This window comes from Mytilus galloprovincialis, chromosome 4 (genome assembly GCF_965363235.1).
Source record: "Mytilus galloprovincialis chromosome 4, xbMytGall1.hap1.1, whole genome shotgun sequence".
Lineage (NCBI taxonomy): Eukaryota > Metazoa > Mollusca > Bivalvia > Mytilida > Mytilidae > Mytilus > Mytilus galloprovincialis.
Genome location: NC_134841.1, coordinates 93,117,302 through 93,133,077, shown reverse-complemented (window position 1 = coordinate 93,133,077; position 15,776 = coordinate 93,117,302). Strand labels below are relative to the sequence as shown.

Sequence of the window (15,776 nt, the reverse complement as noted above, 5' to 3'; positions counted from 1 at the left end):
AATCAGCTAGGACATCCACACAATGACAAATTGTGTTACAGTGAACTTTATACATTGTCAGATAATCAGTGACTTGTAGAACCATTAAATCAATTGGAGATAGAAACCCATCAAATAGATTTATTCAGTGTGTAATTCTTCCATACAAAGATAGAGTAAAACTGATCTATAATACATTTACAACTGGTTGATTCAATAACGCCATGAAATGAATAAATGCTGCTTTCATAGTAGATCATAGTACAATGCATCAATATTACAATCAATATATTTATTTGTTTGCCTTAAAACTTATAATTGTTAAAGCCTCAGTCACACCTTACCGGATAGCTCGAACAGACGCATAACGAATAACTTTTTTTCAATCCGTTCATATCCGTTAAATGTCCGTTCTTATCTGTTAGACGTCCGTCCATATCCGTTGCATGTCCGTTTAGCGGAGGCTTTATCCGTTGATGTCGGTTCTGTCCGGTGGAAAATTTTGAGCATGTTTAAAACTTTGAACGGACGTACCAACCAGTTGCTGAGATTTATAAATAATTTCCCTGAATCCTGTGTGTGTATTATGGGAAAACCCTTACAAAATGTCAAATTTCATTATAGTAGTTAAAATGATTTGACCTAGGAAGTGAAATCAAAATTTAAAAAAGAATTAACCCCATCAACATGATAAACTTTTGGCCCCTCCTTAGGACCCCTCTCAATCTGTCCATTTTCCCCAAGTATCATATAAGGTTTGATAGTGATAGAAATTTGGACAACATTTAACTGGCCAGGCATGGCTTTCAAAATAACGCTCTTCAAGGCTATATTATATACATGTAGGTCACAAAAATTATGCATGTAATACATGCATTAAAAGGATTATTTGTTAGATGTTGTATTTAAATTTAGCTAATAATTAAGTCTTCTGTTCTTGTTAACTTGGAAACATGCATACATCATTAATAAGACTTTTTACTAAACTAATGAAGATAAAGTATGTCCTTTTACAATTTACACGATATATAATTAATGGCACCATCATTTATCAGTAGACATATTTTTTCTAGTATACAGCTATAGTAATAGTTATTCAAAGTCACCAAAAATTAGTCCTTCCATAAACATTGTAGCAGTGTTACGTGTGTGAGTTATTTTTAGACGATAAAGTGCAGTTGTAATAGATTACACAATTCTTTTCACAAATGGTAAATAGATAATTGCTGTTACCGGTATGTTTTCATGTGAGATGGTTTCTAATGAGTATAAAGATTAACAAGGAGTCACACAAATTATTGTTCAAAGCATTCTCCACTTACCATGCTAATTATCAATATTTACTATACATTGTATATATAAATGATTCAATGTATTAAGGGCATACGATACAGTTACAGGGGGACGTTGCTAACGTAAAATGTTATTTTCGCGACGTCAAACTGTGACATATCGGGAAAAGATGCATTTTTCGACTGATTTTTATCACTCAAACTGATTTAATTTGAAAACGAGTTCATGGACCCCTATTTTTCAAAACAGCAATTTGTTTCATTTTACAGGGAGATTATGTGACCCAAATTTTATAAAACTGTAAATAGAGGATTTTTTTAAATTTGATAAACATGCAGCAAAAAATGACGTATTTTCCTCAATTCATGAACATTTGATAAATATGAGTTATTTCTGAACAAAAAATGCGTAATTTTTTAGAATACTTATAAAATACAGAAATTACCGATTATTTAACAAAAACAATTTGTGTTTATCTTTTATAACAAAAAAGTTATGTCTTTCTTTCGAAAAAGAAATTACGGCCACAAATCTGAATTTTGAGCAAATATACAAAATTTCGACCTCATTTTACTCAAAAAATAGCACATGAAGGTATATTTTTTATTACATATTTGATTTAATCAGGTAAAAAATAGCCTATATGCAAATTTCCACGAACTTGTAAATACAGGATCAAAACTGTATCGTATGCCCTTAAAATAATTGAAAACTGGAAGTTAGGGCAAAATGTCAGTAGAGTATTAAGGGAAGGACCTATACAGGATGATCAACTCAGAGACTGTCCTTAACAATTGGTAAATAACCCATGACAAAACTTACAGCAAATCTGGCCACAATGTTAGCCCCAGCCCCTTCTCCAATACATACAACTTGCTTGACACTGAAAGATAAAACATACAGTTAATACACATTTGTAAATGGCTTTAATATAAAATGGTTTTGTAAATAATGACCAACCAGTTCCAAACCTATGAACATATGTATATCCAGTATTTGAAATTCTTTAGTGCGTCATAACTGTATACAGCACTACACATAGATATAGGTTATATTTTTTAAGTATATATACCAAGCAGTCACAAATAAACTGTGAGATTCTCAAATCTTGTTTCGAAAGAATCATTCTGAGTTTTTGTTCTTATATATAAAGCATTATACATTTTGTGCCTATAAGGTATGGGGAGATCTTTGATACACCTACTTCACTACCCTATATATGTACACATAGCAAAAGATTAATGGTGCCTTTAGTATTAATTGAATCCAGAACTATTTTTCTGATTCAATTTGTCACACAATGAGATGCTTCTACAAATGTTAATAACACATATCTGTTCAGTTCATAGAGAAGAAAATGTAATTATGAATGTGTGTGGATATTATTGTGCCATTAAGATATTCTTCCCTATACTCCTTATTAACTTACAATCGATAAAACAATTACAAGAATATAAAGAGTTTTATTGAAAATTGGAACCACTATTTTGTGAAATGATTGTATAGTTTGAGTGGGATATTTGTCTTTCCTGCTCTGACGTAAGTCTGTGATAAGAAGATCGCCTCTGTCAACAGAAATCTATAATACAATTGCAATAGACAATTGTCTCATTTGTTCACATATCTGAAAAGTCTCAAAAGGCATTGAGGACAATTTTAAAATGTCAGTGTTATAGTTATGTAATAATATCATCAAAGGAAATGATAAAATAAACTTTAAAAAAAACCTTATGCAAATATTATAATCAGACAGCAGAAAGACTTGAGTTTCAAAAGCTAGATCATTCTGGATGATAAAGTTCTGTAAACCTCACATTATTGAAAAAAATATTCTTCCTAGACTTTTTATTAATTGGACATCAGCCTTGGCTCAAAGAAAAAGGCCTTGATTTGTTAAACTAGTCCCTCAGACTTTGGGTTTTAATGAAATATCTGTTCATTAGACTTCGGACTAGGTTGATTTAAATGGACCTTCTTTCCATTAAACTTTAGGGTTTGTAGGTTTAAAAGATGTTCTTTTTATTGGAGTTCAGGCTATATTGTTAACAATACACCTTTTTTTTTAGACTAGGTCTGTTTCATTAGACCCCCCTTTTTTTACCTGTCTATTGTTGATTGATTGATGATTACTTAAATGTTATCAGTCTATTGTCGAAAAATAGAGAGGCAAAGATACCAGAGGGACAGTAAAACTCATAGATCGAACAAAACTGACAACGCCATGGCTAACAAAGAAAAAGACAAACTGATAAATAATAGTACACAAGACACAACCTAGAAAACTAAAGACTAGAAAGCAACACAAACCCCACCAAAAACTGGGGGTGATCTCAGGTGCTCTTGAAGGTTGAGCAGATCCTGCTGGGCGTCACTGGTAAGTCTTGTGTGGACGAGGCAGGTTTTTGACGTATTGAATTTTAAACCTGGTGCCTTTTGTTGTCTGTTAATCGTGTTTTTCTTTGCCTAATTCATTCTCCTATTATTTGTTTGTGTTGTGTTGTCATTTTGGTGTTATATATAACAATGCCATCAAAGTGCGAGGTTTGGCGTGCCGCAGGGCCAGGTTCGACCCACCATTTTTTTCTTTGGGAATGTCCTGTGTTGGGTCGGGAGGATGGCCGTTGTTGTATCATGGTTCGTTTCTGTGTGTGTAACATTTTTACGTTGTGTTTCCGCTGTGTTGTTTGTTTTCTCCTATGTTTGAGTGTGCATTCCTATAGGACGTGTCACAGTATTTTTCTATATCAAATTCATGTATTTGGTTTTGATGTTATATTGGTTGTTCTCATCGGGTTTTGTCTGGTGCTTGGTCCGTTGCTGTGTGTGTTACATTTTAATGTTGTGTCGTTGTTCTCCTCTTATATTTAATGCGTTTCCCTCAGTTTTGGTTTGTTGCCCCAATTTTGTTTTTTGTCCATGGATTTGTGAGTTTTGAAAAGCGGTATACTACTGTTGCCTTTATCTATATGTGGCACCCGAAGACTGTATGTTGTCCCCTACATGGCATTCGATTCTAGTTCTTCTTTGAATGCTGTCTGGTTGAGAAATACTTAAAATCTCCTTTTATTCACATGCTGTCAGTTTCTTTGGATCAACTATTTTTTATCAAATTCATACACATATAATGTAATTGTGATAGAAACAACAAGATTGAATATAAATCAAACTCTGGAGCATCAATAAGATGTAATTCTTCCTCTGTGATTGTATGTCTTACATAACTATTACTATAACAGGCAGAACATCAGCAATCTTTATTCATATTTTCCCATTTACGAGATTAATGATTGAATACTGCACTGTCAATAGTACCAACAATGTAGAATTGTTTTCCATGTAATATCATGTATTCTAAGCTGCTCAGATGTTAGAAGGTTGATGTTTTGTTTATATGTATTTAGTACCAGGAATCAATTTCTATTTCTAAAGACCTAAACCATGTAAACATGGTCCATTTAACTCCAATCATGAGCCATTGTCCATGAAAAAAGTTATAAAGACTAAGAGTGAGCCCATTAAACGTCAATCAGTAACCATTGAACATGTACAAGTCATAAAGACCAAGACAGGGTCAATCAAACTACAGTCTAGAGTCACTGTCCATGCACATTAACTAGTCAGAAGGATCAAGAAAGGATCCTTTAAACACCAATCAAAAGCCACTGTAATGTCCACTAACCAATCAGAATGATCAAGATATAGACCTTTAAACATCAATCAGAAGCCACTGTCCATGAATGCATGGACATGGTCTTATTTGAATATTGAAATTTGAAGCATAATCATATTTCCTTTAACTACATACTACTGCCTTATTATTTTCTGTTACTTTCAACACTTTGTGCATACATCAGGCTGATCTTCTGATTACAATATTTAAGTCTAAGCAACAACATAAGCTTCATTTTCTACAGACCTACAACATGGAACTATACACTGCCACTGGTATACTAAGCAGCTGATCCTAAGGCTTTATGCTGCTTGGATTATAGCATACTAACTTAATCTGATAAGAAAATAAAGTAGACCTTTACAGAAACGACTAAATCTTCTCCTGGACTATATCCATAACTGAACCTAAATAATGCAATTTACTTACTCTAACTGATCAAGTACACAGATGATATCCTCTCCTAGGCTCTGCATGGTAGGGAAAGTATAATTACAAAATAACAATGTACTTACTCTAACTGATCAAGTACACAGACGATATCCTCTCCTAGGCTCTGCATGGTAGGGAAAGTATAATTAAAAAATAACAATGTACTTACTCTAACTGATCAAGTACACAGATGATATCCTCTCCTAGGCTCTGCATGGTGGGGAACGTATAACTACAAAATACACAATATATACTATTATGTTGTTGTTTAGTCAGTTTATGTATTAAAATCATACAAAATAATGAAAACATATGATAGATCTACTATATTAATTCAATGACAAATGGAATGTAGTCACTGTACAATGAAGATGATAGTCTAGTAGAATTAAGTGGTAGAATTTAAAAAGTTATTTTTTATTTGAAACTGAAATGTCTATGGACACTACTGTTACAAAATTCACTTTGCATACCAAGGGACAGAAAACAACATTTCATGATATAAAGGTTGGTAAAAGACTGTAGAAGCAAGTCCTAGAACTGTTTGCAAGGAAGTTAATTGTAATAGTATGTCAAATACATCAATGGTCTTATTAGCTTAAAAGAACTTATTTTAAAATGGATCTTATTAGATTATTTAATATTTATTTCAATTTCAGCCAATCATGAAAAATTTAATTCAGTGGACAAGTCTCAATTTGTATCTGAATTCAAAAATAAATCATGGATTAATTTGATGTCAACAAAGAGTCTTTGAAGATTTTAACAATATATCCAATCACTAGATTATTCTCTTCTGATAATGGAACAGACAGGCATTATTGTCATCATAATTACGAAGATGGGGAATGACAGCTACAGACATGGCAGAATTGTGTATGGATGTTTCATCTTTGGTTTAACACAGGAAGGATATATCTATTACATTAAAAGAACAAATTGTTTATTAAATGGTCTAGTTGTTCTCCTCTAATATTTATTGCGTTTCCCTCAGTTTTAGTTTGTTACCCCGATTTTGTTTTTTGTCCATAGATTTATGAGTTTTGAACAGCAGTATACTACTGTTGCCTTTATTTGGCAGTATTATTAATTTATCATCCAAAATGCAGAGTCAACCATAAAGCTTAAGGCAATTATTCTGTAATGTCAACATACTTCAGATCTACCTTGTAGAAAACATAACAACATCTTATACATTTTATGTAACAAGTACAATTTACGTAATGCATTTGCATGTTAACAAATTTGTTTCTGCATGTTTATGTTTTAAACTGTCAACCATATAAAGCCTTGACATGGTTAGCTTTTTAACACACAATCAATCATGGAGTTTTGCCTTGACTACCCAGTTGATGGAAATTAAAAAGAAATGTTCCTATCAATAATCAACTGAAGTGAAAGTAAAAGTCATTAAAATCTCAGTGTAAAAGTCAGAAGAGTTAATTTACTTTGTCGACAATACTGATGCAGTCTGAATAATCCTAATTCAATGAAACATAATGTCAGTAAATGGTGTTGGCAGCCTAAGAAGTTCGAAAATAGTCTGAATGAACAAGAATTTTAATCTGAAAACAGACTTCTTCCATTGTCAATTGTTAAGAAAAACTCAGGACTAAGATTGATCATAAGTCATGAACAATTCAGTGTACTTCAGATCAATTTTAGTCGTAAGTTTTTTTGTGAAACCAACTCCAGATCTTTGAACTCTATTTATCTCTACTTCTCAATATATAAATCTTACTGGCAGAAAAAAACATTTACTTGTAATTGGAACGGAAGAAGATTCACATAATTATTTGGTATAATCAATGTTTTTTCTAAATCTGGCCAAAGGTTGTCAGATTATAAGCAATATCACATCAGTGTGTCCCAAACTCTTTACGACCGACAAAATATCTGACAAAAGATCATCCGGTCAAACAGAAATTTTTTGATTTTTTGGTTGAAAATATAGTAGAACTAGATGTGTCAAAGCGACACAAATGGCCCCGTCCCAAAAGTTGAAAAATCTGCAATTTGAATAACAGATGTGGACACAAACATGATGGTAGTCTCACATATCAAAAATCAGCTCAAAATCTGGAGGCAAATAGAAAAAAAGTCTGAATAACTGTGATTTTCAACAATTTATCAAAGTCCAAAGCCCTTAATTTCAGCAAAAAATTAGCGGAGCAGAACGAAACTTAAACTTGATCTGTAATTCATCATGCTTAACTAACATACCAAAAATCAGCCCAATATCTGAAGGCATTTAGAAAAAAAATCCTTATACATGTAACTGTGATTTTCAACAATTTATCAAAGTCCAAAGCCTGTAACTTCGGCAAAAATTAGCAGAGCGGAACAATACTTAAACTTGATCTGTAACTCATTATGCTTAACTCACATATCAAAAATCAGCCCAACATCTGAAGGCGTTTAGAAAAAAAGTCCGTATAACTGTGATTTTCAATAATTTATCAAAGTCCAAAGCTTGTAATTTCAGCAAAAACTAGCGGAGCAGTACAAAACTTAAACTTGATCTGTAACCCATCATGGTTAACTCACATACCAAAAATCAGCCCAATATCTGAAGGCGTTTAGAATAAAACTCTGTATAATGGTTTGTTGAGGAATAACGGAATGACAGAATTAGGGAATTTCAGAATTACGGAATTATGGAATTTCGGACAAGGGTAAAACTATATGGCATTGACAACTTCGTTGCGGGGACATAAAAAGATCTGTAACCCATCATGGTTAACTCACATACCAAAATTCAGCCCAATATCTGAAGGTGTTTAGAATAAAAACTCTGTATAATGATTTGTTGCGGAATGACAGAATGACAGAATTTCAGAATTACGGAATTACAGAATTTTGGACAAGGGTAAAACTATATTACTCGTTGGGGGGCCATAAAAAGATCAAATTTCTTTTTCAGTCAGACAAACCATAAAACAATTTGGCACAGACTGTCACATCATATCATACCATGCTTTTAAAAACATCTCAAATTTTCCTAGCTAGCAAACATTGACTACTGAATGCAGGTAAGTAAGTAGGACCTTGTTACACATTGTGCTCACATGTACTCCATGACAATGACTAGTAAGTAGTTAATGTTAAATTATGAATGCTGGTCAAAATGGCTAAAATGATGCAATGAAATAAAAATGCCAAAAAACTATTAAAACCTTGAGCTCAATGTTCAGACAACAACAATGACCAAATAATCTAAGCAATCCTGAGTCGAGACACTTTGTATTAACTATTATTGGGTTCAATAGAGATGACCGACGTTCTTACATCTACAATTAATCATATAGGGATAGATACAACCAAAAATGTAGTAGTCACATGTCCTCTTTAAATAATAGAAGTAAAAATGGCAACAAGCATATTCTAGTATGGGGAAACTCATAATCAATCAGATCAGAAATTAACAAGAGCTGTCAAAATGACAGTAAACCGGATTCTTTAACATTTATTTGTGTTCTGGCATTTATCAATATTACAAGGACCAAAACTCCTAATAGGTAAAATTTATGATTATCAATATCAAACTTGACTTCATGAGCAAATGCACGGACACGACATTTTTTAAACTTTCAAGAACCGTAACTCCTGAACGGTAAAAGTCAAAATCGTCATTATTGAACTTGACCTCCATTTTGTTGTCAGTAACAACATATTAAAATTTTAAAAGATTTGGTTGAACTGTTCATGAGTAAATGCACAGACACAACATTTTTTAAACTTTCAAGAACCGTAACTCCTGAACGGTAAAAGTCAAAATCGTCATTATTGAACTTGACCTCCATTTTGTTGTCAGTAACAACATATTAAAATTTTAAAAGGTTTGGTTGACTGGTTCATGAGTAAATGCACGGACACAACATTTTTTAAACTTTCAAGAACCGTAACTCCTGAATGGTAAAAGTAAAAATCGTCATTATTGAACTTGACCTTCGTTATGTTGTCAGTAACAACATATTAAAATTTTAAAAGGTTTGGTTGAACGGTTCATGAGTAAATGCACGGACACAACATTTTTTAAACTTCCAAGAACCGTAACTCCTGAACGGTAAAAGTCAAAATCGTCATTATTGAACTTGACCTCCATTTTGTTGTCAGTAACAACATATTAAAATTTTAAAAGGTTTGGTTGAAGCTTCATGAGTAAATGCACGGACAACATTTGGTTGCCGCCCGCCCGCTCGCCCGCCCACCCGGCCGCCCGCCGTACATCCCCAAATCAATAACCGACATTTTTTACACAAAAATCCGGTTAAAAAGGCAGGTGCCTTGAAGAAGAATCTTTGCAAGTTGGTTGAGTTCTTTCAAGCAGTTTTCGAAGGAATTTTAATTTAAACAAAGTTGATAAAAATAAGTCTTTAGCAATAACTTGGAGATGTTAGGTGTCAGAACGATGCATCATTATGCCAGAGGATCATAAATGTAAGGAAAGGTATAGCCAAATTAAGATAGATAAAGTCAAAAACAAAGTAGATACTGTCACCTTTATTAACTTACCATGAAATATGGGTTTTGCTCATTGTTGAAGTATACAGATTATAGGAGGTAGCAATACTGCACAATGGTCCTATTGGTCAGATGAATAAATAATAGCTTAATAATGACTGATGTCATGGTTGATGGAACAATGACCATTTTGGGAAAATGAGTTCAAAATAACTAGAAACTGTTGAAGAAGAGTTTTAGGATTCAGAGAACAAAATGATTTCAAAATAACTAGAAACTGTTGAAGAAGAGATTTAGGATTCAGAGGACAAAATGATGTGATACTGAATGTTGAAATCTTATTTAAGTTCCACTTGGGTTATGGTTATAATACATGTGTGGTTAGTCTATTTGTTAAGTTATAATACAATATATACAACAAACCCTTTAATTTCAACAAAAAATGAAGCAAATGTAAAATAGAAAAAGCTGAAACTTAAAATGTGAAATTTGGTATGTAGGTGAGATATATGTGGTTATGAATGACACTTAAAATAAAACAAAAATGATTAAAACCATTCTTCTGCAAAAAATATCCCAACATCCATTCCAACTGAAAATACATTGTGCCATATATATATGTATAGATCTACAACTAAAAAAATCTATGGAAGTTAGTTAAAACGATATTCACTGAAATAAAATATCAACAATCATTCTCGGCCAGCCAACAACAAATATGTACAGTATGTTATGAAAATCTCAGTCTCGAATAGCAACTCAAAATCATTCTATTCATCACAATATCAACATAAAGTTTCCCATGCTTCACATTTTCATCTTTAATGGTAGCATTATAAAAGTCTGCCAGCAGGTATTCATTGATATTGAATCTCATTTCAATCTATGTTGTCATATGGCCTTTGGAATACAGTAAACAATGTTATATGGCCTTTGGAATACAGTAAACAAGGCTAATGACTTGTTTCATTTAATGCAACAGAACGAGCTTTAATGGTCTTGTGTAATTACTTTTCTTCAATAAATGCATGCAACATGTTATTTCTGGTTAACATATAAAAACCCATGTTCTTGAATCCTAACTTTTTGTTACATACAACCTTTACTCTATACTTCAGTATGTAGAACAGGTAGATAAGATGTTTTCTTACAAAAATCAAAATACATGACTGTCATGGACTATATTTACAAACCCCATCACAGGTCTTCAAACCGGGTTCTAGTCACTTTGAGAAAGAGCTTATTAGTATATCACTGAAAATTTTGAACGCTCTGTCAGTTTGCAACAGAGCAAGCCAGTAACTCACTAGACTAAGAGGTTTGCACTGCTATGTCAATTTGTGCCAGTAACTCACTGAAAGTTGCAGAGATCTATCAGCTTGGGATAGAGCTTTTAGTAACTCACTGAAAATGTTTGGGAAAGAGCTTTATAGTAACTCACTGAAAGTTGCAGAGATCTATCAGTTTGGGATACAGCTTTTCAGTAACTCACTGAAAGTTGCAGTGATCTATCAGTTTGGGTAGAGCTTTTCAGTAACTCACTAAAAGTTGCAGTGATCTATCAGTTTGGGTAGAGCTTCTCAGCAACTTACTAAAAGTTGCAGAGATCTACATGTATCAATTTGGGATAGAGCCTTTCAGCATGTTTGCAATGCTCTGTTTTTTAATGATGAGGCCATAAAAAAAGAATAGGTTTGTTGCCCTAACCCTACCTACCCAGAAAATAGCTGCCTACTCAAAATCTGTTATTATCCTGATGTGAAATTTTCTTTTTTTTATTAAGACAGACATGAAGACTAATAAACATATGACACTTCAATTTCTCTTTGAAAAAAAGAAAATGCCTACTTATCTACCCACTGTCTCAACCTTTGGGTAGGGTTTGGGCAAACTAATATATTTTTAAGTGTGGCATGATCTGGTCAGTAATTCTCTGAAGGATTGCATTGGTCTGTCATTTTTTTTTTAGGATAGAGCTGATCAGTAATTCACTGAAAATTTCATTGCTCTGTCAGTTTTATTGTGATAGAGCTTTTCAGTAATTCACTGTCATTTAAAAAAACTTATCAGTAACTCATCTAAGGTTTGTATTGATCTGTCAGTTTTATTGTGATAGAGCTTTTCAGTAACTCACTGAAAGTTGCAGTCAGAGATCTATCAGTTTGGGTAGAGCTTTTCAGTAACTCACTGAAAGTTGCAGTCAGAGATCTATCAGTTTGGATAGAGCTTTTCAGTAACTCACTGAAAGTTGCAGTCAGAGATCTATCAGTTTGGGTAGAGCTTTTCAGTAACTCACTGAAAGTTGCAGTCAGAGATCTATCAGTTTGGGTAGAGCTTTTCAGTAACTCACTGAAAGTTGCAGTCAGAGATCTATCAGTTTGGGTAGAGCTTTTCAGTAACTCACTGAAAGTTGCAGTCAGAGATCTATCAGTTTGGGTAGAGCTTTTCAGTAACTCACTGAAAGTTGCAGTCAGAGATCTATCAGTTCGTGATAGAGCTTTTCAGTAACTCACTGAAAGTTGCAGTCAGAGATCTATCAGTTTGGGATAGAGCTTTTCAGTAACTCACTGAAAGTTGCAGTCAGAGATCTATCAGTTTGGGATAGAGCTTTTCAGTAACTCACTGAAACTTGCAAGCTTTTCTGCAACTCACTGAAAGTTGCAGAGATCTATCAGTTTGGGATAGAGCTTTTTAGTAAGTCAATGTCAATTTGTGAAAACTCACCGAAGGTTTGCTCTGTCAGTTTTATTGTGACAGAGCCTGTCTGTAAGTCCTTGTATGATTGAACTCCTTGATCAGTTTTTTTAATTGACCTTCATAGTTAGTCATAAGACACTGCTCTGCTATATCAGTTTGTGACAAAGCTTGTAACTCACTGAAGTATGCCGTCTTCAATAAATTTGATAGAGCTTGTCAATAATCATGCAGGTTTGCTCTGATATGTCAATTTGTGACGAAGCTTGCAACTCACGGAAGGTTTGCAGTCTAAAAACAGTTTGTAATAGAATTTTTTTTAAACTGGTAACTACTTGCGAAGAAAATGTCAAAATCTGTCTCAACTTGTGGTTGGTAAAAATCAAGCTTGCTACCATCTACATCTTTTGGTCTCTAGTTGATAGTTTTCCCATAGGAAATCCCATCTACATATTTTAAATTAGAAGATACATGTACCTCTTATGTTAATATATATATATCATCAGGGTTTGACACTAACTTATTCCTTTACTAGCCCAGAGGGCTACCTCATACGAACGACAAAATTATAAATAACCTGACTGCTACTACATTTTCTTTGTACTTGATTAAATAGGGAATTTTAAGTGTTCATTTGGGAAAAAAAATTATAGGTTTTTTTTTTTTCTTATTGGGAACGAGGCCTTTCGATCCAAAATAAAAGCAAGAAAATCACTGCTCCTTTGCTATGGTAGGCAGGCTGACAAACTATAAAAAAAAATCTATTATTATATAATTTTGTTTATTCTTCCAATACATGTACCTTAGATTAAGTTTTCCCACATCAACTCTATATATTGTTCAATAAATCATATATGTTTCTAAACTGCATCAAAGACATAAATGAAAATTGTCCTTTTGATTGAATTATAAATTTATGTATTAATTAATGTTGGCTGAATAAAATTGAGACTGAAATTTCCACAGCAGCAATAATACTAAGAAAAAAATGCAGTGTCTCTGATCTAGAACAATAACATGCAACATGAACACAGCTTAATTGTTCTAACAGACTAAACAGGTGCTCCCATGGTAAAGCTTTGTTCTAACAGACTAAACAGGTGCTCCCATGGTAAAGCTTTGTTCTAACAGACTAAACAGGTGCTCCCATGGTAAAGCTTTGTTCTAACAGACTAAACAGGTGCTCCCATGGTAAAGCTTTGTTCTAACAGACTAAACAGGTGCTCCCATGGTAAAGCTTTGTTCTAACAGACTAAACAGGTGCTCCCATGGTAAAGCTGTGTTCTAACAGGCTAAACAGGTGCTCCCATGGTAAAGCTTTGTTCTAACAGACTAAACAGGTGCTCCCATGGTAAAGCTTTGTTCTAACAGACTAAACAGGTGCTCCCATGGTAAAGCTTTGTTCTAACAGACTAAACAGGTGCTCCCATGGTAAAGCTGTGTTCTAACAGGCTAAACAGGTGCTCCCATGGTAAAGCTTTGTTCTAACAGACTAAACAGGTGCTCCCATGGTAAAGCTTTGTTCTAACAGACTAAACAGGTGCTCCCATGGTAAAGCTTTGTTCTAACAGACTAAACAGGTGCTCCCATGGTAAAGCTGTGTTCTAACAGGCTAAACAGGTGCTCCCATGGTAAAGCTTTGTTCTAACAGACTAAACAGGTGCTCCCATGGTAAAGCTTTGTTCTAACAGACTAAACAGGTGCTCCCATGGTAAAGCTAACTACAAGTTATATCTTCAGTTTAAGATTGTTCTGCTGGGAAGTATTTTTATAGCGTTTATCAAATACAAAAATAAATGTAAAAGTACCGGTATTACTCTGAGAGCTTACAATACATGTTTTATATCAAAATTGGTAGATTCCTCTACCATTCAATTCCCAGTTTTGGGGGCTACATTTATATATTCAGATGATATTCTGTGGCCAATATTGGATAATAAATATATATATATATATATTCTAACAATTATCAATGTTAATATCTTGATTTACTTGAAAGTAAAACATGTAAAGATGATATCGAGAAATAGTACTTCTTTCTGATTCAATGTCTATTGTTATTTCCTTAGCAATAGAACAATAAATGACCACAAGCTATGACATTATTGTTTAAAAAGACTATGAAATAAGATGAAACAAAATATTCTTTCAGCTATGAATGGTACATTTTGAATAAAAAATTTGCTCTTTCCTGTACCAAAAGCAGCAAAAAATCCAACTTAATTTTCCATTCATGCAAACTGAACTCTGAAGCAATAAATGATTCCGGCATTAGTTAAAAAAAATATATCAATTTACATATATGATAATGGCTGAAATAGGACTTTGGGTTTTGTCTACACTATAAATATAGGAGGCAAAAATCCATTCTCCAAAAGGTATGAGGCAGACTTTTACAAATGTACCAGTAAGATGAAAATGTGACGAAAGTCGTCATCATTAGTGACGTTACCATATAGATATTCCTGAACCTTTCTTTGGTGGGTACCTGTTTAAATCAAACATGTACATCATTGTTACAGCCAAAAAAATAATGTGTTGTCGTGTGTATGTGTTAAATAAAACAAGTGTTCAAAATAAACTGACAAAAGTATTATTAGAAACATTGTGAGGTAGTCATCTAATGGATAATTGGTAGTTTTAGAAATAAAAAAAAAGCCTTTATGAACTCAAACTGAATAATATAAATTAAAATTGATCAGTATACATAATATGTCAACTGGACAGCAAAACCATTGGTGTAAAACTTAATGACACGTCAATACGTCATCAATATTTGAAGGTAATAGTTCTAGATTTGTCAAGAATTCAAAATTTGCTTTCAATTATCTGAAAATCATAATGTATCATACGATATGAAAAATTTTATTCTACATGTATCTATATGGGCTTCAGCATATATACGATTCGTTGTTTATGGGCCTTAGCATGCACATGTAACAAACACTTAACTTTTTAACAGAAAAGTGTGTTTAAAAATGTTGAGATATTTCAACTATTAAAATAAAACTCTAAAATGTATAAAGTAATTAATTGATCTGACCAATCTAAAAGCTTGAAAATTATCATTCCTAAGTAAAATAAAAATGTTTTAAGAAGATTGGTAGATTTTCAATTAAAAGAGTTTATATAAGGGACATAAAAATGGCATGTGATACAGTGCAATAATTTGATAAATACCAAGCCTGTGAATAAAGGAAATACTTGAAGATATGCCATCACTTCATAAAGGTGAAGAAATGAG

General features: G+C 33.1%; 1 protein-coding gene across 2 annotated transcripts in view; it reads right to left on the bottom strand.

Annotated features, from left to right (window-relative positions):
- The window catches only part of LOC143073414 (uncharacterized protein ZK1073.1-like), a 54,492-nt gene that overhangs the window by 34,817 nt on the left and 3,899 nt on the right, over nt 1–15,776 (bottom strand). Inside the window, exons 5-7 of one of the 2 annotated variants that reach the window (XM_076248953.1) lie at nt 14,985–15,020; nt 5,544–5,606; nt 2,095–2,155 (exon numbers count right to left, since the gene is read on the bottom strand). In XM_076248953.1, the coding sequence (XP_076105068.1) occupies nt 2,095–2,155; nt 5,544–5,606; nt 14,985–15,020 (160 nt within the window). The remainder of the gene's footprint in view (nt 1–2,094; nt 2,156–5,543; nt 5,607–14,984; nt 15,021–15,776) is intronic. The other variant, XM_076248954.1, reaches the window with a different exon arrangement.